Source organism: Enoplosus armatus, chromosome 11, assembly GCF_043641665.1.
Source record: "Enoplosus armatus isolate fEnoArm2 chromosome 11, fEnoArm2.hap1, whole genome shotgun sequence".
Taxonomy (NCBI): domain Eukaryota; kingdom Metazoa; phylum Chordata; class Actinopteri; order Centrarchiformes; family Enoplosidae; genus Enoplosus; species Enoplosus armatus.
In genome coordinates, this window is record NC_092190.1 from 11,643,605 (window position 1) to 11,666,699 (window position 23,095).

The 23,095-nt window shown below is 38.0% G+C and overlaps 1 protein-coding gene across 1 annotated transcript in view; it reads left to right on the forward strand.

Moving 5' to 3' along the window:
- The window catches only part of LOC139292279 (glypican-6-like), a 74,931-nt gene that overhangs the window by 16,527 nt on the left and 35,309 nt on the right, over nt 1-23,095 (forward strand). The window contains exons 2-4 of the mRNA XM_070914554.1: nt 3,230-3,388; nt 12,689-13,080; nt 18,197-18,362. Coding sequence (XP_070770655.1) covers nt 3,230-3,388; nt 12,689-13,080; nt 18,197-18,362 — 717 coding nt within the window. The remainder of the gene's footprint in view (nt 1-3,229; nt 3,389-12,688; nt 13,081-18,196; nt 18,363-23,095) is intronic.

The following is a 23,095-nucleotide window of genomic DNA, read 5'->3' on the forward strand; positions in this document are numbered from 1 at the left end:
ATCTTGAGCTCATAGCATATTGTTGCTCTCTCATTATGGTGCTCACTAAGTAAAATCCATTTCTTGTTCTGCCACTGTGCAATTTACCCATTGCTGCATGCAGGGACAATGTTACAGCTGCCATCTGCTCACAGCTGCTTGCCTGATTAGAAGCTCATGCTCATTGTACACGATGCACAATAGATCTACATTTTCTTGTGAGGGAAAACTGAAATCTAGTTTCATTGTGTTTTGTGTGGGGAAGAGAAATCAGATTATAATGCGTGTGCAGGGGATGCAGTTGAAAATTGTCATCCAAGTAAGTCATATCATGACACAGTCCAGATACTGGAGGCACACTAATGTTGTAAAGTGAGCCTTGGGTCTAGTTGAAATGTGCCACAGCTAACACCAACACACATGCAGATTGCACATAACATGACATCCTCTCTGTAAAGGGCTTCTGTAAGTCCTAGAGGTGGCATATTTGTCTTGAGACCAGTAGAAGTCAGTTCAGTTCATAGCTGGATTCAATTTCAGTAGCTGTCCACAGTGACAATCCATCATTACTCTTTATCAATAGCTGGTTTTGATCATTTTATCAAGTGGTTGTATTTCCATTTCATTTCCTGTTGTGCTCACCCTCCCACACTAATATTGGGTTTTTATTTTATGCTCGTTTCTGAGTCTGCTCTCTCGAGTTTCTCCAGCTGTTTTGGCAGCTTCTGAGCACTTGAGATAGCAGGAGGTCGCTTACCAGCCATTTTTGACTAGCAAGCTGCAACAGGATACACCCACATCTGGACGTCAGGGTCAGGTCTTTTTCAAATTTAAAGTCAAGGAAAAGGGTCAGCTTTTGAATACATTGCTCTTCTGTTAGAAGCGATTGGAGACCATATGACCATTTAGAACAACATGTGATTTTATGCCTATGCCTTTATCATTTAGCCTATAATTTCAATTATTGTGGTTGTGTGGATCTGCACTGTAAATTGAAGTTCAGCCAAATTCCGTCGCCTAGTTTATTTATACTGGTATCAGTCGGGTTTGTGCCACGCCTATTCTAAAAATGCTGTCATTCGGAGTGTTGACACAGCCCATAATAATATGTATTATTATGGTCAATTAGACTGATTCATAAAAACAGGAAAAGAAAACCCAACAGCTGGTTCAGAAAATCACGCTAGAAATATAAATGAACACGAAGCTAACAAGGCTAGTAGCTACTTAATTTGACTCTCAAAATGAGTGAGCGCGAGCAGCTTTGATCATGACGAGCAAGAGAATCCCTGTTGCTGACTCAACCGTGCTCTTACAAAGCACGCTCAAGGGTTGACTTGCGGACTGAATAGCATTCGGAATTGATCGCATTCAGAATTGGCTGTTGTTTTGTTATTCTCAAAACTTTAATCATCAATATGTATGTTTTAGACTGTGAAATGAAGAAGCGAATGCCATTACCACTTTATCTGTGCCTCTTTCAGAGAGAATTGGAATTATGTAGATCTTTAACTTTTGATTCACTGCAGTATTTCCCCAATGTCATTAATTATGTAATGTGTTTGAGAATATTTTAAAGGAATGTGTTATCTGTTCTCCCCACTGATTAACTTTGATAACCCCTTGTCAATGATAATTCTAATTGCCAGACCAAATGAGATACACAACCATTGCTCCACTACACAAAATTGTGTTAAAGCCATTGTTTTACTCAGTCCATTTTGTACAGAGAGAAGTAACAGTGAAAATGCATATCTCATTTCATGTGGGGACAATGGTCCCTAAAGTGTTTGGTGTTATTGACTCTTTAAATGTCAATTGGTTTGAGAGCTATAGTTCTGAGAAACCAAAGTTTATGTAGAATAGGAATAACTAATTCAGTAGCATGTGGTTTATGTACATTTACTCTCAACCCCCATTTCTTTTAGTTTTATATTTGAAATGGTTGAGTTCCCTAATTCGAGTAAATTGAAATCATCTACACAGCAACCTTTGACATCACAAATTTTATTTCATTACCAGCTCAAGCATGTTTCTAAAGAAAGGCCACAACATTTTGCATGCACCATGTTTTTGACTTTGCAGGTTATTTAAGAAGTCTTAGTATGTCTATACCAAAAACAACACAATAGTGTGAATGGTTTAAACCTGTGTTGCCAAATTTATTCATGGAGAGAAGTACTTATTTGCATATTCATGACGTCATCCCATAACTGTTATGAAAAAAATAGGCCTATATATCAAGCTAAAATTGACTGACTGTCTGGACAATCAGGATCAGTGATTGGTCGTTAGGTACGCACATTCACAGCTCAGTCACGCTGCTGTATGGCTACTGATTGGTCAACGGAACAGCTACCTACAGTAGTAACCTAACCCAGCGTTACTTCCAAGGCCAAGGGCTAGTATATCAGTTGCAAACTACATTATGTGCGGTTACAAGTCATGAAAAAGCCCCGTTTACACAAACACATTTACCTTAGCACACACATCCAATGCGCAGGATCAGTACAGACTTGCACATGCGCTCTACCGATGTCTACTGTTCAAACATACAATCCATACTCCCAAAACCGCTATTCTCTGGCATTACTGTTGAGGAAATAGTCTGATCTTACATTTTTTCTTATCAAATAACTAGGACTGCTGTAGCTTTTTTTTGTAATTTCAGGTGACAAAATCAATGTTCACTAGCTAGAAATTAGAAGTCTACCTCTGTCTAAAATCAAAGACCCACAGTTTAAAAAAAAGACTAAGAATTTTGAGTAGAAAATCGCGTTTATCATTGTAAACAGCACATGTACCATGTGAGAATGGAAAGCTTGACAGGCATAGCAACAGTAACTAATGGGTCGGGTCAATTTGAATGCACTCCTGCTGAATCAGACCTTTGCTGGGATACACTATATGGGAGAACATAAAAGTTAAATACTGTTATCAGCTCAAGTGATTATGTTTTAAGTTGTATTGAATCACTGAGTAATTTTAAACACACAACCTGCTGGAGTGAGAGCTCTGGATTTTAGTGTTACTGAATTTCCTGTGAATTTGCATAACTGTCACCACTATTTATATAAGAATCACAAATTTCGTATTGACGTCAAAATGTAAATTAACCTTGAAGTGGAACCTTGAAGTGGTGCAATTGGAAATAGTCTAATTTAATTTACTTCTCTCATATTGCATTTATTATTTGTCAGTGTATCTTTTGGTGTGGATACAAAAACCCTGTTTGCTGTCTATTTTGCAGGTGAACATCTTCGTGTATGTCCTCAGGGAAACACGTGTTGCACCCAGGAAATGGAGGACAGATTTGGCCAACAGAGTAAACAGGACTTTGAGAATCTGGTTGATGAAATGAGTCATGACTTGAGAACTACTTTTGTGTCCAGACATAAAAGATTTGATGGTAAGTCTTTTTTTAAACTCTTTTTTTTTTCTCCAACAGTTTTAATGGTCATTCACCGAAGAACAAAATGCTGCAAAAAGGAAAATCAAAGGATTTAGACTCTACGTGTTAATTTAAAAATGTTCACTGTTTGTAGTTCTGTAGCTGTCCTCCCTCAAGAGGAGACGGGATGTGAAAATCTCATTAATATGCCTTCGAGTGTAGAACCCTCGTGTTGGATTAGACAAACATGGCTTCTTGCACAGGAGATTGACAGCTTGAACAGCAATACAGAACCAAACTCTGCATTATTAAGTTTGTTTGGTGGTCTTGTGCTGTGTGTGTGATCTTGTCCGAGCCCCATGGTGACTGTCTTGACCACCACACACCCACTGAGATTCTGCTATGAGGGGGGTTAACTCATTACTGAACCAAGCCTCACTCCACCTCTCCCACTTGGTATCCTTCTCCATGGAGTCAGCTCCTTCTAGTTACAGTTTAATGAGAAATAATAATCCCTCCAGCTCCCAGCATTAGACTGTGTGGGAAGAAGCAGCTTATCACTGTGGACAGTGGTGAAGGGTGGCTGATGTGAAAATTGTCAAGCATAGCCACCTGTCAGTATTGTCAAACAATGTATTAGGAATGCAGCGTAAAACCTTTTAATGACTTATCACTCAGAAACCTTTTAAAGATTACTGTACCTGAAGTCTCTTTCTCTCCAAGTGAATGGCAGGACAAAACTTAACTCTTCTTAAGGAAAACGTCCTATTGGATTATAATACTCTCTTATTGTACATCAAGAATGATGAAACACAAATAAGACGCTTTCCAATATTATTATTAGATAACATTACATAACATATTATGTCAATATAACCTCTTTTCACATTCAGTTTATCTAAAAGGAAGGAGGTCCAAAAGAAGCAGGTCGAAGCATAGATATTCATATTGGGCTATCTAAATATATCCAATGTCAACAACTGAATAATGTTTGAGTGATTAATAGTGCAATTCAATACCCACCAGTCAATGTCTTGTCTTTCTATGCTCATTCTTTTCAAACTATTCAACAGATTATATGAAACAAATACTATTCAGTTACAGCATGCAGCTCTCAGATGATTACACACTGCCCAGAAACTCAATGTCACAATGCCTGGGTGATCTTTTAGTCTTGTCTGTTTTTTTCCGGGACTTCTTTAGCTCACGTGATTCCTGGAAGCGTGCATAAATAAATAAGTGTTATTTTGATCAGCCGCTGTCAGGAATAGTGAATGTCATAAAGGGATGACTGCAGTGAGGGAGGAAATGGGGTTTGTCCAGCAGCACTTAGATGCATGACTCCAGGCACCCCTCTTCCTCTTGGGGTTTGCTGCCACTCTCCATAATTTCATCAGCGTCAAAGCGCATGCCATATGCAGGCTTCAGCTCTGTAGCCCTCTGCTGTCTGGAGACTTTGTGTCTGCTGAGGGTCTTGACTGACCACCCGCTCGGGAAATCTGAGATATTGATTGCTAGATTTGAATTTCACCCTTATCTTTATGTATCATAAATTGAATCGGAGTGTTGTGTGTGTGTGTGTGTGTGTGTGAAAGTTTCAGAGATTTAACTAGCCAGTAAATATTAAAAATAAATGCGTCTTTCATGTATTTCATGCATAACTTTTATACGTTTATAATAAGATTCTGCATTTCTCTGACTCTGTGTTCCTTAAATGACGTTTTCTCTTCACAAAGTAGTGTTACCAAAATAATTGTGCTGGCCTTGATATAGAGTCTGAGCACATAGTTAAAGATCCAAACAATATAGAGCTGTTAGTTAATTTAGATGCTCTTTACCATCTATTTAGCACCTGTCTCTGGAGTCCCACCTACACAGAGTCAGTGTATGTGTATATTCTCTTCTCTTTATGCAGAGTTTGTGATGAGTGTTACTGTAGCTGACAGTAGCTGGCCAGCCCACGCATACCTGACACCACAGCCTATGTGTCACAGTGAGAGGGCACAGTCTCAACTATGCCAAGACCATCCGAGCAGAAATACAGAAATATCCACAACAACCCGTGTTACACAGTACAGCTGTGTGAAGAGAAGAAACAGCATCATCTGAAAAATCTAAACCGAACATGCAGCCACAGTTGCTGCAATTTATTGATAATTTCACCTGTTTGTTTATTCATATATTAAAAATCATGTCTGAATATTCTTACTGCTTTCACCGTAATACATATCCTAAGACCCCTGGAAACAGCTGCTCAGAGAAATTAGACAAATGGCTGGCACAGAGAATTCTTTCCCACTTGCTCATTAAAGTCAAAGTCTAGGGTCTTAATTGCTAATCAATTGTTGGCCCTCCTCTGTCCATGAACACCATGGTGCTGGGTAGCCAAACAGAATATTAATGTGGTCCACCCTCCACGATTGATCTTCTGTGGAGTTACTGACTCACACGCTGTTATCGCTGGTCAAAAATCTCCTGGTAGTCTATTAATACAATATTTAGCAACTGGCACAAAATGGCATCATAAATAATCTATTTGTAATCTAACTCTTTAGAATAACACGTTAATACGTGTACCCCATGCAGTTTTGAATGTCATATGCACATTGTTTTGTAGACGATAGATTTGACAGTTTTAAGGCAACACACACAACACGCTTATTGTGTCTGACACTGAGTCAAAATAACAATATTTTAGTTTGGAGAAATAACCCAACATTAATATAAAAGAAATCTCTAACAATGGGCCAAAACAACCAGTAATTATAGTATGTTTAAACCTGGGCCCTATTTTTTTTTACCAAATTTGGGGTCTAAATAACTAATAGTTACCGAAGGTTTTGGAATTGATCCTGTAGATTTCCTCTGCTGGCGGCCACGAACGTGCTGCAATGGCTGCAACGTAGTTCTTGCGTGCAACTGTGCACGTCAAAGCACGTCCACGAAAAGTGCTTGTTTTTGCCAGTTATTATTATTCACATATTCTAAGTGTCTGACAACATTATGAAAAGATCCCTGCAGAGACAGACGTTTTTGTTAAATAATAAGAAGAACTCTGAGTCACGTTTCCACCATCGTCTTCCTGCAACAACTCACTTCTTGCAAGATTTCAGAGCGAGGCTATTCCTTGAGCGAGACTTTCTGGTTAAACAAAGAGTATCTTACTCTTTAACAAAAACGTCTCTCTCTGTAGGGATCCTTTCCATAATGTCAGACCATAATTTACCCTTTAAGCTATTGTAGTATTACGTCGGTGTTATATAGACCGAAACTGGGTCAGTTTTTCCCAGTGATTTTTAGTGTGGAAGCTGACAAAATTTTGTATCCTTTATACAAAAGTTTAAAGAGTGAAAAAGAAAATCTCTCCTCCCTCAGCAGCCATTGTCGAGGTGCCCTTGAGCAAAGCACTTCACTTGAAATTGCTCCTTAAAAGCTGCCAACCATAGAAGGCCGTACTGTGCTGGCCAGCTACCAGGTGTGGATGTGTGTGACTAGATGAATGTGGAGCTGGGCAGTGCTGAAAAGGGCATGCATGCTCAGCAAAACCTTTCCTCTGTTAGGAAGTCCTATTGGGCTATCCAGTTGGAGACTGGAAGAGTAGGTAGGATTCAAGTAGAAATGCCACAGTATCTCTGTACACTATAGGGTTTTTATGCTGAAACGCCTGTGATTGTAGTAATCCCTCTCAGTAGGATTTCGGAAAAGCTTTGATGTTTTTGGAAATACATAAGATTTCACTTAAATGTTTTCAAATTCTGTCCCACTTTTGTTTTGTTTTTTTTCACAGAACTTTGTGTGTTAGAGGACAGTATGTCAAATCCCAGTTAATATTTATGAACCAGCACTATATCAAAAGTGTTCCGTTTTTTTCCTTCATGTTACTTAGATATAGTAATTTTCAAATATGAGGAAATGGAATCTCATTAGATTAGACCTTTTTTGTTGGATATCTTGTCTTGACTCGCCAGCATACAATTTAATTCAATTCAATTCAATTCTATTTATATAGCGCCAAATCACAACAAAAGTCATCTCATGACACTTTACAAATACCGTAAAATATACCGTACTCTTTATAATATCATTACAGAGACCCAACAGTTTCCACCATGAGCAAGCAGCACCAGCAGTAGCCATAGCAACTGTAATTGTAATAATAATGGAAATATGACTGATGGTAGAAGTTAAAGCTTTAATAATAACTGAAATATGATTAATAATAATAATTACAGGAATGAGAGTCAGGAAGGCCCATGGTGGCAGCAGCCAGGCGTACCAGGACCACGATCAACAGACAAGAAAGCACAAAGAAACTCCAGGGAAGATATAAAGTTAGTAACATGCAGTGGTGACCTGAATGTGGAAAGCAGTCTAGGCCTATAGCAGCATAACTAGGGGCTGGTCCAGGCAGGCCTGAGCCAGCTCTAACTATAAGCGTCATCAAAAAACAAAGTTTTAAGCCTACTCTTAAAAGTAGAGTGTGTCTGCCTCCCGGACCCAAACTGCTCCTTTTTGCTGCAAAATTACTAGTTCAATGTAGAGGCGTGTAAGCTCAAGGAAGTATACCAAGCCATGTGCATTATGTACCTTTTTAAGCGTAATTTTACTGATAAATTACAGATAATTTTAACGGTATGTTGCTAACATAAATGACATCTGACAAATGATCAGAAAAATCTTGTTGTACGGAATTCATTAGCATTCTGTGAGTACATTCGGCTCTTTTGGTACCATTTTTTTTTGGGGGGGGGGTCATTTTTGCCTTTATTAGATAGTGACAGCTGAAGAGAGACAGGAAAGGCGGGAGAGAGAGAGGATAACATGCAGTAAAGGACCCAGGTAAGGCCATAGTAAATTGTACGCGCTCTACCAGGTGAGCTACTGGGGCCGTTGGTACCTTTTTTTTTTTATTACTGTTGAGCCTTGAAATCACATGCTGCTCTTGATTGTGAAATTGTCACCACACACAAATGTCATTGCACAGGAGCTACCAAAGACAGTGCCTACAATGGTGGAGAGATTACTGGAAAAGGAATTTGTGATTTTATATTCACAAGAATTTATGCAAATTCAACCAGTTTCTTGCATTTTTAGTAGTTACACAATATTTCTGCAGAGAGTTTTCAAATTGGAAGAATGCTTACAAATACATAAAATTATTCAATTCAGAGCCCAGGTATTCCATCCTGGATCTCAACACACCAACTATCTTGCATATAATTTTTTTGTCCACAGGACCTTATTCCCCCAAAAGTTGTCTTATCAGTCCCCAAGTTCCACCAAATTATAACTTTTGCACCCACATCCTTGCAATTTCTCCCCCATTTAACACAGAATGAATAAAAAGTGCCTCAAATTACAGCACGTAGTTATCAACTGCAAATGTATTAATTTCTGCCTAAAAATATCTAAAAATAATAAGGGTTTTACTGAGACCCCAGTTTGACAAATGAAGTTGAACAAATGACCTACTGCACTCCTGAGATTTTGCACTAATTACACAGCCTATTGTATTAATTCTTTAAATTGCACTCTACTCTGAGGCTACTCTGTTTATACTTATAGCTACTTGTGTCCAAATACTGTATATCTGGATTTTACAAGTTAACGCACATTTTGAGATATCCATCCCAGCCACACCCATCTCAGAAGACGTCCAGCCAATTGTAATCAGTTGCTCAAGATGTAAGACTGAAATTTAACTGTGCTGCTTTATGAACATGTCCTCAAGATTTAAAAGTTAAGTATTAAGCCATAGCCTTTGATACAGATATCCATTATAGGTGGTGAATGCAACCTGATTTATGTTTTTTATTACTTTGTTTATGCACAAATATATGTGGATTTCTACTTGCACAGATTTAAAATGTGGTCCAGTGAGAATGTGTCCAGGAAGCTAATGCCACAGTTTCCTGACCACAGTGTTTTTCTTTCTCATTGTAGATTGTAATTACTCAAAAGAAGGAGTGTGAATTGTGATGGAAAACCAACCCTTTTTATCCTCCTGACTTATGGCTGGTCACAGTTCAGGAGACTTTGCAGTAATTAATTCTGCAGGCCACTTCCCACGAGAGTCCTCACAATAGATGTCATCATGTCCACAGCTACCTACCCTGCTTATGTGCTTACAACCAAATCAAGTGGATTCCATAGTTTCGATTGTCTCCAAAAACTGTGGTCTTTTTATAAATGAAGAGCACGAAACTTGCGTTTTTCCATCATCTAACTCAAAGCTTTAAAATAGGAACCCTCTGTTTCAAGATTGCTGAAATAGAGACTACTGACATCTAAAAAAAAGCACCCATCAGTGCGTTTCTGTGAGAGTAAGCGGCTGAACACCGGCTTTCTCTATCACAGAGAGAATAGCTCTGTGCATCCTCTGCACAGCACAGTGAGGAATTGGAGCCAAACTAAGCTTTATCAGCGAAATGTAATGAACTTTCTGCAAGTTGGGACTATTAGAATTGCTCCTGTCTAGCATTTCAGCATCATTATCCTCTGTTTGCAGCTCTCACTGCCATTCCTTTGATCAGACCTCTTATTTACTAGGTTGTGTTAAGGATTTATGTAAGCTTTCCTGATAATTTTAGTCTCTGGCATTTCACTAAATTTGCTATTGTAAAATATGATCCCGCTCATAAATTTTCACTAATTAGATTAAGTTGTCTTTTTTTAACTAAATATTTTAGTCACTGAATTATACTGAGGCGATTCATAATGTAATTATTCATCGTAATCACTCCAAAACAGAGCTTCGAATTCTATCAAATATACTGTCCACATTAACAATAAATTCTGCCTTAATTGCATTGATTATATTCAATTAATATTTCAACTGACACATTGGGCAAATAACTTGACTGCATTAAGATGTTTTTTCTAAAATGCGCATTTTTTAAATGAAATGAGATTTGAAGCTGTCATTAATCAGTGTGCATATTGCGTAGCAGCACTGACTATTTTCATTACTAAAAACGAGTCGCTGAAGCACAAATCATGCTTGGAGCTTTGCATATTTAATTAACTACCATAGTCTTTCATTTACTATAGTCTGAAGAATACTACATATATAACTATACTTTGTCCAACATTCCAAGTCCTACATACTGTATGTACTACTAAAAGAGTCATATCCTCTTAAGAAGTGTGAAAGTAAAGCTAATTTTATCAGATCCCCAGAGGAAGTGAGTTAACACCTGATAAGGCATGCTTATAAAAAATAATTGCCTATGATAAGAATAGAGAAAGCAAGTCTTTATAAAACATGTAGCTTGTGATAAATCAGAAGTTTTGGACTCAATAGATGTATGCAGGATTAGAATCTAGCATTTCTGCAACTGTGACCTTCCAAGCTAACATCAAGTGAGTTATAATAGCTGCTGTTTGTAGCTAAAAATACATTTGTCTCAATCAGTTACTAACATTAACATTACAATAACATCCCGTGTGTTCTACTACCTTGCAGATGGGGCATGTTTTTCATATTTTACTTTCTCTTGTGTGCAACGGGAGCAGCTCTAACTAATCAGATGTGATTTAGTGTGGCATCATGGAGAGTCATGCCATTTTGTTTCTCTGCTGCTGTAAGCTTTAATTTCACCTGTAATGCTGAGCACTAATGACCACTTCAAGTCCATTACACTTTTGTCAGGGGCATTCTGATGAGTCACTGGCAGTGCATGGCTCAGAGGGGCCAGATGGATCTCTTAGTGGATATGTGGTCTATGCCATGTGAACTAGCTACCATGAATTGCTTCACAGATGCTAATTCAGAACATACTGATTATGAGATATACAAAAGTGGCAGTTACTGTAAAATGCACTGCTCTTTCTGCCAGTCCATACCGCCATGAAACCAGAGACCTTGAAGTGGCACTAATCAGCATTTTTATATTAACAATGGATCAAATGACTATGTGTAATATGAAAGGTAATTATCACCCGACTCTATGGTTCCCCTTAACTCTACAAAGTGTTTGAGTCATTCAGCTCATTGTTTTGGTTTTGCAGCCTTTGCTGTTTTTGATTCTGTCTCTCTGCTCTCATCAACCCTGTTCCAGGTGTAGCAGGTAGCTTTTTTCAGTGTACACTACCTGCCCAGCACCAAACTGCAGACATACAAAGTTAACAACTTAGCTGGTGAACATAGTGCAGCATTTAGCACTATGTTTCCGTCAGGAGTTTGCAGAACTCAGAAGGAGAGAGAATATTGGACTTGAATTTGTATGATGTCCAGAAACACAGCTCCAAAGAAATTCTATCTGCCTGGTGGATGTGTAATTAGGCCACTGTTTGCTAACATGTTCGCCATATCAACTTTATGAGGTGATAATATGTCAATATTGTGTTTACAGCTCTTTCCACTGCCTCCAAGTGGCCAAAAAAAACAATTAATGCTGCCTTAAAGCTTTTGATTGGACATATTACCCTATAAAAGATGATAACTGAGGAATATAAAATAATCTTTACAATCTCCACTACCCCTTATGGGCCTGGAGTCTCCTCTGACTAGTCTTGAACTATTTCACTTTGCAGTAAAATGTGCAGTTTTGAAGCCTGTTTAAATTTTAATCTTGGTCCTTGAAAGGACTATCATTATGGATAGCAGATGGCCAGAAATATTATCATCTCATCCCAATTTCTGGTGAGTCATAGAGGTCATGAGGCAAACAACAAGTGGTGCCTAAAAAGGAGAATGCAGAATGGTTGCAAACCCTACAGACAAACTGTATTGTGGAATCATAATCACAATGAGGGATAATTTATTGCCCTTCATCTGACAGCCTTATGCTTCCAGCATATGGAGCTATACTCCAGTGTGAATCCGTATACAGGAAATCATTCAGCAATATATATCCTTTCTATCACGGTACAGGAATGTATTTTGGGTTTACAGGTGGGATATGGACAATACAGACCTCATACACTGCAAACACAGAACTTATTGCTTTCCAGAAATATATGAGCAGAGCTCCCATTGCAATGTCAAAAGTAGTTAACTGGAGATAAAAATCAACAAAGCTGGGAAGTCTCCGTAAAATGAAATCAACTTCAGAAGCCCTAATTGATTTGCTATTTTTTGGTTGTCTGTGTATTTGCTGTCGGCATCGCAATCAAGCATACTTCCTTTTTAAGCAGCGTTCTATCTTGCAATCAGACATATTTAATGTAACTTTGCTGCATTTCTATTTTAATAACACATTCAGGGAAGGTTCCCACTGCATCTTATCAAGGCATATCTATGTATGCCATGTACTATACCAACATGAAAGAAAATCAGATGATAAGTAACACTTGTTTCTTTTCTTCTTAACCCAGAATTCTTCCTGGAGCTATTGGACAACACAGAGAGGTCCCTAAATGAGATGTTTGTGAGGACTTATGGCACGCCTTACATGCAGAACTCAGAGGTCTTTGAGAACCTGTTTGCCGAGCTGAAGCGCTATTACACAGGAGGAAATGTCAACCTGGAGGAAATGCTTAATGACTTTTGGTCGCGGCTGCTGGAGCGAATGTTCACGCTGCTCAACTCGCAGTACGTCATCACTGAGGACTATTTGGAGTGTATCAGTAAGTACACCGACCAGCTCAAGCCCTTTGGAGACGTGCCCAGGAAGCTCAAGGCTCAGGTTACCCGGGCGTTCATCGCTGCTCGCACATTTGTCCAAGGGCTCTCTGTTGGCCGGGAGGTGGCCCAGAGAGTGTCTAAGGTAAAAGTGCTCACAACTTTAGTAACATTCAAATTTAACGGGATTGTAAAACACCCAGTCAACTGCTTGCTTCTGTCATTCACAAACAAAACCATATTTCATTTGATTTCACTTGCTGAATCTGTTGGAAAATATTCAGCATTTCGCCTTAGCTGAAATTAAGATTTGCTGTGTATCCAAGCAAGACCTTGGACTTGCTAAAATAAGTGTAATATTTTAGCAAGTCCAAGGTCTTGCTTGGTGTTTTTGCAGCAAGCACACATTTCCCAAAGGTTTTTCACTGCGAACAAGTTCCTTCCAGATACTTTTCTGACTAATGTGTGCTCTCCTGGTGCATGTCTGCAGGAAGTTTGAGGCTCGAGGCAGCTTGCTTAGGTGCTGTCTAGAAAACAGTGTTGAAGGGTATGTGGATTGCTCAGGAGAAATGGCTAGACAATGAAAAAGAAGAGAAAATACATTTCTGCCATCACTGTTTATTGCTCAATTGCCTAATATTTGTTCACCAAGTATAAAGCAGCCATTTATCATGCTGTAGTCTTAGTATTCTGTTTGATGCGATGTAATCTTAATGCAGCTTCTGCAGTATATCATACTGCCCTGGGAGAGTGTGTATTTTTGATCATGTACAAAGTAAGATTAAAGGAAAAGCAAGAGGCTAAGGCTTGGATTTAGTCACACTCAACAACAACAGGGCTGTTTCTACATGCCTTCTTATGGGTTGAGAGAAACACTGATAAGCACTACGCTGCAAATCCCCAGTACCCTGGTTTCTTCTCACTACTGTATTGATATCAGTTAGATTAGATTATCAACACTAGTATTAATATTTATAGACCTGCTGTACTGTATATGAACAGAAGGCAATGAAAATATAGTAACCCTCAACCATCAGAGACAGACACTAAGGAGAAGATATTGCTGTTCTCCAAGAAATCCAACATTCATTTTCTTGTATTCCCACCATGGTGCACTCATTGAACTTTAAACATGCTCCCTTTGCGGGCCCCCCCTCACAAGTTGTAGTGGTGAGGCTCATTTAGAAGCAGCCACAGAGGATGTGTTGTTAGTATGTGTTTACTAGGTTACACTCTGCGTTCCTTACAAGCCAGCATGTCCCAGCTTCACCTCTTGACATTTCAGTGGGACTGGAGATCCAGGTCATGTGTCTGGGACTGCAGCCCTTTGATCCCCAGGGTATAAACTCATCATGAGGGATTGGGTGTAAGCAAAATGGAATAAGACACCCTGCTAGAGGTGTCTGTTGCACAGCGCCTTGAAGATGTGACATCCCTGCTTATTGCTGCTGGGATATATTGAATTAAAGTAGATGATGTAGTACTTTATTTCTTTTCAGAGCTTAAGAGACAAAACCCGAAACCCAGCAGAGTTTTGAGAAAGCAGAAACTCGTGCCCGGAGTCTGCATCTCACAAACTAGCTCATACTTATCCCAGATCATTACACACAGTGCATCTGCTTCTGTTTATTTTAAGTGATTAAAAGCTTATAATTGTCTGTCTGGGTATTAATACTTAGAATATTTTAAATTCTTGTGGGTAACTAAAACGAATACTTTTGTTATCTGAATGCACTAAATTAAAGCCATGGTGACCGTTAATTGTCTGTGTATATCCATATGCACCATTACCACACTGGATGAATCATTCATTCAATCAATCAGTCACTTAATTGCATTTCTATTTTCATACATCAAATTAAATGATTGTTGATTTGTGCTATCACTTCTGTTGTTTCTCCTGTTATTATTTTACAAAAGGAGTGAATGAGGAACTATTACTACTTCACTACTTCTACTACTACTAAGAATAACAATGATAATAGCAATAATAATGCTAATAGTAATACCAGTGATTATTTCTCATCATGACCTCTAAATCTACTGAGAACAGATTCCTGTCTGTTTTGTAAGGCTGCCCTACACCTATGTCAGGTGTGATAGATGTTGGCAGTAGCATTTTTAGAATATTCACTGTCAAGCTGCTATGTGACAAGTCATACTGGTAGTCTGCAAGGTGATGTGTGAGGGTTGTCTGTCGTCAGGGCAGGTTTTTTGAGACTCTGTAGGGCAACAAAAACACCTCCACTCCTCTCTTTATGATACTTACCACTGACGTGAGGAAGAAGTGGGGGTCCTGGCATATTAAACATTAACTCATTAAACCAAGGTCAGGTAATTTCTTCGATTTGCAGGTCATCCACGTTTTTATCTCCCCCATGCTTGACTACTGTAACTGACTTTATTCTGGTCTTAGCAGGCAAATTATCCACCGACTACAGATAAAGTGTTGCTGTCAGTGTTCTATCACACTCCAAGAGAACTGACTATAATAAACCAATCTTTGCTGCACCGCACTTACCTGTCTGTTTTAGAATTGATTTAAGATTTTATTGCTTTACAGGCTTTTGATCGGCTAATTCCCCATGAGCCTGATCGCTGAGATCTTTGGCAGGGCTCTTTTAGCCTTTTATTGGGTCCAAAATCTCAGTTTGTCACAAAGAGTGGATTTGTTGGCCAGGCCCCTCAGGCAGGCTTTTTTTTTCTTTTGGAATTAGAATTTGAGTTGTCATCTCATTCTTAGTTTATTTATTTTTTAACCATCTGTTGTTGTATTATCCTTGTTTTACTGCAAATCACTTTGTATTATTGTTTTGAAAAGTGCTTTATAAGTAAATAAAAACGTATTACAGTTAGATCAGATGCCACCCAGACTTTCAGTAAAGTGTAAATTTTCTTCTCACTTTGGACAATTTCCTTTTACTTTCCATAGTTTAGGCTTAATCAGCTTGCTTTACAACAATACAACCCTTGACACCCAAGGGTGGCTATATAAATTGGTTATATAAATAAACTGACTTGACAACAATATTACTGTTTATTTAGGAAGCCTGCCTTCTATGGTGGCCTAGCAACAGTAACTCACTTGTTCTGCTTTAGTGGTGTTAAGAAGAATGGCAGCCTTTTATCCCTGCGTGATCACATTCAAAAGCTTCCACTGAAAGACTGAAAAATTACATTCCTCACTGTGCTGTGATAGTGAAGTTACATTCAGTTGTAATTTTATATTCTGAACTCAATTCAATGTCTTTGTGTGGTTTGAGGTATGTAAAAAGTGTGTCTCCAGTAGTAGAGCTTAGAGTTTCATTTTTATTTTTGTAAAGGAAATGAGACATTAGTAGGTGCTTGCACGGCGTGTCTGGGTGTTGTCTGAAAAGGTGGGTTTTCAGCCTGAAAGATGCTTAATGAGATGCTTCATTGAACACAGAAAAAAGCCCATTAGCTGCGACCCAGGAGCTTTCACTTCAAGCATGTTGACAGGGCTCCAGAGTGCAAGTATTTGAGTGTTGAGGATAAGAATGTTGAGTGCAGCACTCGCTTTAGAAATCATCTAATAAGATCAGTTTTATGAGGTCACGCAGTCAAGTTTGTATTTGCTATCTGATGTGTCACTGTACTAGCTTACACATGGCCAAACAGACAATCACTGATAAGATGTTGCACTTTGGTACAGTCCGCTGTTTCCTTTAGTTTGTTTTGTGGGTATTCCCTCACTATCACAGTACCTCCTGAATGAGACGAAAACATTTCTTTATAGTTTGTGCACTGCAGACCAAAGTGACCTACAGTCTATTGAGGTCACACCAGTCAAATCAAGTCAGTTTTATTTACAATTAATAGATGAATTTGTGACTTTAAAACACTATCCTGTTTCAAGAAAAGAGCCTGTATAAGCCGGCTGCTTGGTTTGAATCAGCTACTTGGAATTAGCACCATCTGGTCGATGTACCACAGTCCCCCATTAGGCTGCGAATTCTTGTAATATGTCTTCTCCTTAAAAGACGAAAGTATATTTAGATCTGCACATCTTTCTCATGGTTATCAGTCTGTCTGAAATGATAATCTGTCTTGGAAAACATCTGAAAAGCAACACTATGAAACTAATTCAAACACTGGGTTGTTTAGCAGACTCATAATGTTGTTTTCCATCCTCTTCAAATGTATTAGGAATTTGATTGTGGTTAATGAACTAATTTAAATTTCACCCACTAAAATAATGCTGTGGTTCTGACCAAAACCTGGAAGTGCCTCCAGTCATATTAGCTTGTGAACTGAGAGGCTGTAATAAGATACAAGGAGCTTTAAGACAGTAAGAAACGTAAGACATCTGTGTTAGAAAATGCTGAAACAAAATAAAGTGTTTCTGGACATAAGAGCAATACTAAGTCAAATTCTGTAACAGTGCATGTGTGATTGCTGATTTAGAAATGCTTAGACTATCTGTGATAGATGTTCTAAAGAAAAAACAAATACAGGCTCATTTTAAGAGTTTGAGATCTCAGCACCAAAAGCTGGTATGAAGAAAGAGTGAACAGCTGCCTCTTAATAGCCCACACCATTACCTGTCTACTTCATCATCTATACATTAATCTAATTACTACAACACAATGCTGTTTAAGGTATTTTTCTATGTAGGCTTTTTTTTCTGCAAGCCAAACGAGTAGCTCAAGTTAGGGTGAGGAGTGATTATCTGTGAAAACACACTTATTGAAATATTGCGTAAGTGACATTTATTCTTCTCTTGTCTATAGCATGTGTTTTTTATTAGTTGGGGCTTCGTATTTCTGGATGTGTGTTATTAACTTGATGACTGATGAAACCTTCAAACTCCACCTGTCACACAACAACATCATATCCTAGGTCAAATAGGTAAAATTGTTTGACAATGATCACGCACACTGTGACTGACAGTGCTCATAAACATTCAAAAGTCTTTGGTCAGCAGAATGTCTCTCTTGTGGCATTTCTGAACGTGCACACTGATATGAATCTGCAACTTTTTCCAATATAATAAACTGACAGTAGTATTCTGATTAACCTTGGAGTTTTTTTCTGGACTTTAAATTCACTTTAAAATTGCTAAGAATCTTCAATTGTGGTGTGTTTAGGCAACGTAAGTTACATTAAGCAGAAAATGACAAACATTTAAATCCTTCTGGAATAAATGCCATTATGAAATGACAGAATGTGATTCAAATTATTATGGATTGTGAATGAGCTGTCCAGGTGCTAATGACTGCTGTTACACTGTGTTCCAACAGGTAAGCAGCACTCCAGCATGTATCCGAGCACTGACCAAGATGCTGTACTGCCCCTTTTGTCAGGGCATGCCGGCAGTTAAACCCTGTAAGAACTACTGCCTGAATGTCATGAAGGGCTGTCTGGCCAATCAAGCTGATCTGGATCCAGAGTGGAACCAGTACATTGGTAAGTCTTTTCAAGCATTACTCCAACCATTTTTCACAGAGTCCTGCTGTTCTGTTATTTCCCATCATACCAATTAGAATATATGTATATATCTATATATATATATAGCTGCTTGTTTTGGACCGGGAAACTACTAACAATGAGCTGAAAGCAGTTTAAGACTTGAGGGATTGGGTCAACATCACAAATATTGCTTAATTGCTTTACACCTTTTGCCTGCTGTGTTCATAAAAGAGTAAATGCCTTAGTGTTGAAATATAAATGCTTTGGGCACACTGAGGCTGATGTTTTATGGACGCAAAGAAAGGCCATAATAATTGTAATCGCGTAAGAAACTGAAAACCAAATGGTGAAAGGTAACCACTGAATTTATAGCACTGAAATATTTTTACTTCATAAATCATCCATCTGAATTTATGTGGTTTGAGTTTCCCCCTCTGAAATTTCCAGGAGATTAAATTTCACAAACAGGTATGTAGTTGCTTATAGGATTCAAACGATTATGGATATGATTTCTTTGCTTCCATAATGTTGGGTGTCTCTTTTGGCTTAAGCAAGCTGAAAGTATGTAACCCTAAAACAATGGTTTTGTTTGAAATGCACTGATATGATAAATAAAATGTAAAAAGGTGGCTCAGGTCAAAATGTTTACCTTGAGTCTGCAGGATTACAGAAATGGGTGTGTTATGTTGTCAAATTTGACTTTCTATTTTAAGAGAGGTTACAGTTGGTGCTGTGTTGTTATCATGTTTTGACAACATCAGTTCTGTTGACACAGATTGGGCCCTCGGATAAAAAGGTGCTTTATTTGTCATTCTTCTATCAACATTTTTTCTGCAAAAGATTTTATTCATGAGATTCTGCTCTCCTGCTGGGCTAAATGGGGACTTGTAATAGGGCAGAAGTGCACCGCGGGGAGTGTCAAGTTTTGTGAAGAGAAGTTCAATGGGAACTTGTTCAGCACAGAAACAAAAAGTACAAACATAAATGTAATATTTATATATTTATTTAAAATTTCATAGAATGCCCTGCACAGTTGAGTCCTGCTGTCATTTAGATAGGCTGTAGGGTTGAACTGAAGCAGTGACAGTGAAAACGTGACTAGGCTGCTTTGAGAAACAGGAGAAGGAGCTCTGGTTGTTAGCCTGTGGCAAATAAAACATTGAAATTCCATCACTCAAAATTGAAATTGTATAGTTGGAGTGTTTAGAAAGAAAATATAATTTAGACGTTTTTACTAAGAAGTTGGGACTAAATAGAATAAAGGCACAGTAAAATAAAAAAGTAGAAAGTTCTGATCCTGTGTCCAGGCATTAATTGTTTTGTTAAATCCTGTTTTGTGCCAAATATATATTTATATTTTGAAATACCTTTCTTTTGCTGTGAAACGTTGAAATATTTCATCCTCTATACAAATGTATCTAATCAAATGTATTTGATCGTAATAGCTAGCAGAGCGACATCATGGGTTAGAGGTGTGTGTTCAGATGTCAGGTGGCAAAAAACGTTTTACAAAGGAGTGTGGTTGAAATCTGATTTATTAATTTCTTCTCATCCCCCAACATCGCTGGTCGTCGAGGGTTCTCCAGAAATGAATGCTTACAAGTCATGCTCACTTTTGAGCGATCAAATCCCTGAAAGACTTGTTGAATCGCTCTTGAAATTATTCCCCTGCCCACATACTCTGTTTCACTCGGAAATATGTCACGTAACAGAAGCTAGAGATGTCAAACTGCGTTTCACTGGGACTTATAGTCATATTTGACCACTATGGGGCAGAAAGACTCACAGCAACAAAGCTCTCACATTTTATCCACTTATCAAGTTTGTGTTAGCAAACAAATGCCTACTTACACATCCAGTATTTAAAACTGAGAAAACATGAGAAAACTGATGTTCAGTCCTCACCAGGCGTCATTGTCTTTGGCACTCTGCCATTTTACGCAGAGCATATAGTGTACAACCAGCCAGTCTAAGCTTGTGACCTTGGAGCAGCTGCACAAAGTTTTGTGCCAGTCTTTGTAAGAGCCACTGGGGCTATGTGGACCAGCGAACCAAAACAATGAGGGTGAAAACCGCAAAGAGCTTTGGGGTAGAGATGTTGATTCTCAGTGGGATCAGCAGCACTACCAACATTTTCACATTACAGCCTTTTGATTCAGTGTTATTATCAAAAATATCTCTTAATGGAGCTTTAAAGATATATTTGATACATATGTACATATAAACTTACAGGACAAAGGTGAGGAATGAGTTGCATCAGCAGTGAACACAACAAAGTGCATAATTGGAAAAAAGGTGAATTCTTAGGTAGTTTTGCTTGTTTTGCAAAGCATTTGAAAACAGTTTTGATATATTACTGTGATGCTATAATACAGTATAATACAGTACCTACATCCATGGTATCTGACAGTTTATTTGTCAAAGTTTGGGGGGTGTTTGCTGTAGATACGTACATGCACTAATATCGATGTGGAAGCAGATCGCTTTTACAAATGATCCATGGTGGCCTGAATATCTCTGGGTGATATGTGTTATGTTGGGGAACTTTCTCCTGAAAACTTTGATGTAGTGGAGTGTAAACACACATTAATGAAACCCTGTATACCATAATAGCATATTTCATTATGCTCACTTTTGGGGCCATTTTGTCTTCCATTGGATCATGATATTTTCAACATGAGCATGGAGCAAAGCACCACCCACAAGTGAAAACAAACACTTTTGTGAGCTGAACACAGCAAAAGCTTTGACTGGTGCAGAAAACAAGGGACACGGAAGACATTGGTAGTTTGGATGGACATCTGATAGTATTTGAAAGTTGTTTCAAAACTGTTTTTAGATATCCCTGCAGTTTAAACCATGTTGACAAATACTGAGAAAGGTTGAACAGATTGATGCAGGTTAGCTTTAAAGCCAAATCTATATATCCTCCAATGTTTTATGCAATAATAATTTTGATATTATATTATCATAATTATTTGGATTCAGCTTCACCAACTCTAGCAACTTGTGTACTACTGAGTGAGCATTATGAAAATGAACTGCAAACACTCCATCTTGTTGCAAAATAATACATATTGATAGATATTATATTTCTAATATATGAACATCCTTCATATGATTTTGAAAACACGTACATAGTTTTAATTAACATGAAGATTATACTTGACATATTTTCAAGGACTACGGAATTAATTGTGCTTGTGGAAAGGAGTGTATACAGACACAGTGCACATATACATGACTAATTCTGTTTAAGTTTATTTGGATTATTTTATGAGATTCTTAGATAAGGCTCTTAATGGCACTGTGTTTCATTAACGATTGTTATATAGCTTTCTCTGTTGATCAAGTCCTTACAATAACCACAGGCAGCCATGTTTGATCTTTCCTGACAAGGGGCGTGTTGGAAATTCGTGTTGAGTTGACCTACATCATTAAACATTTGATCTCTGTTTAAAATTCATAAGAATTCAGTCAGAAACTGATAAAACTGCATTCAAGAGTGGCTAAATGCATGAGCTGGCCCAATGCCTTACAGCAAAGCCTCTCATGAAGGCTAACAGAATGGGACATCTGCATTTGACACAAGGAATCTCGATATGTATTCAGTTTGTGCATGCCTTTGTTCACACAGATCCATCATTATTATTTGATATTGTATTTGTTTAATATTAGTTTTTATCTTGTATTTTATTTGTTGATATATACTGCAGTATATACTATATGCTACGGTATATAATACAATTTCTATGTAGAATCGTTGTGAGAACGTTTCTAGTTAACCTTTCTAGATGAATTTAAACTTAATAACATTAGGTTGTTATATTAGCTCAGTAGATGCTGAACTTTTATTTAGCTCACACTTCATATCAGCAGAACATTGCAGATGTAGCATCTTCCAGGCTTGTGATGTGTTACATCAACAGCACATGACCTTTCATGGGGTGGGGGGTGGTGATGCTGGAATCTATTATAGCATTTTGTAAAAAGTCATGGAAAATGCCTCAACAAGTCGCCAGTCCATCACAAGAATTCCAAACATTCCCACTTACACTCACTGACCACATTTTGCCTCCTACAGTATTTTCCTGTTACTTAATTGAATTCATGACTGGCAGTGATTCAACCAAACAAAATTATATTTCATTAATCCACAATGCACACTTTAGTAAGTTAAAGACGCTGGGCAAGTTGGCAGTACTGAATGTCAACTTGTAGAGTGGTAGAAGGAAGAAACCTGGGGCCTGGATATTTAACCATTCAGTGACTGTGTATGTATTGCACATGCAGTACCAGGGTTAGTGGAATAAAAATACAGTTGACCTTATGCTCTCAGCCCCCCTTCACTGGTTTGACACAACACACTGATTAATAATGTGATACCAGTATTAATACAACAATAATTAATATCACAAACACTGTATAAGTGTTGTTACTCTAAACTCATGTCTTTACTTGTGTACATACGCAATATTCCAACAAAAAATGCAACCCAACAGAAAATACATCCAATAAAATCCAATACAATATCTCTATGTCTCTTTATGTCACATCACCTAATTACGACTAAGAAAAAAATACAAATATATTAATACATTATGCATGCATGTATATTTCTGTGTCATTTTTACCAGCTAGTTAACTGTCATATTGGTAGGGTTAATCGCTAAAAACATATTAAGCACAGATCAATTACTCGATTGATCAAAATTTTGATTAGTCAATCA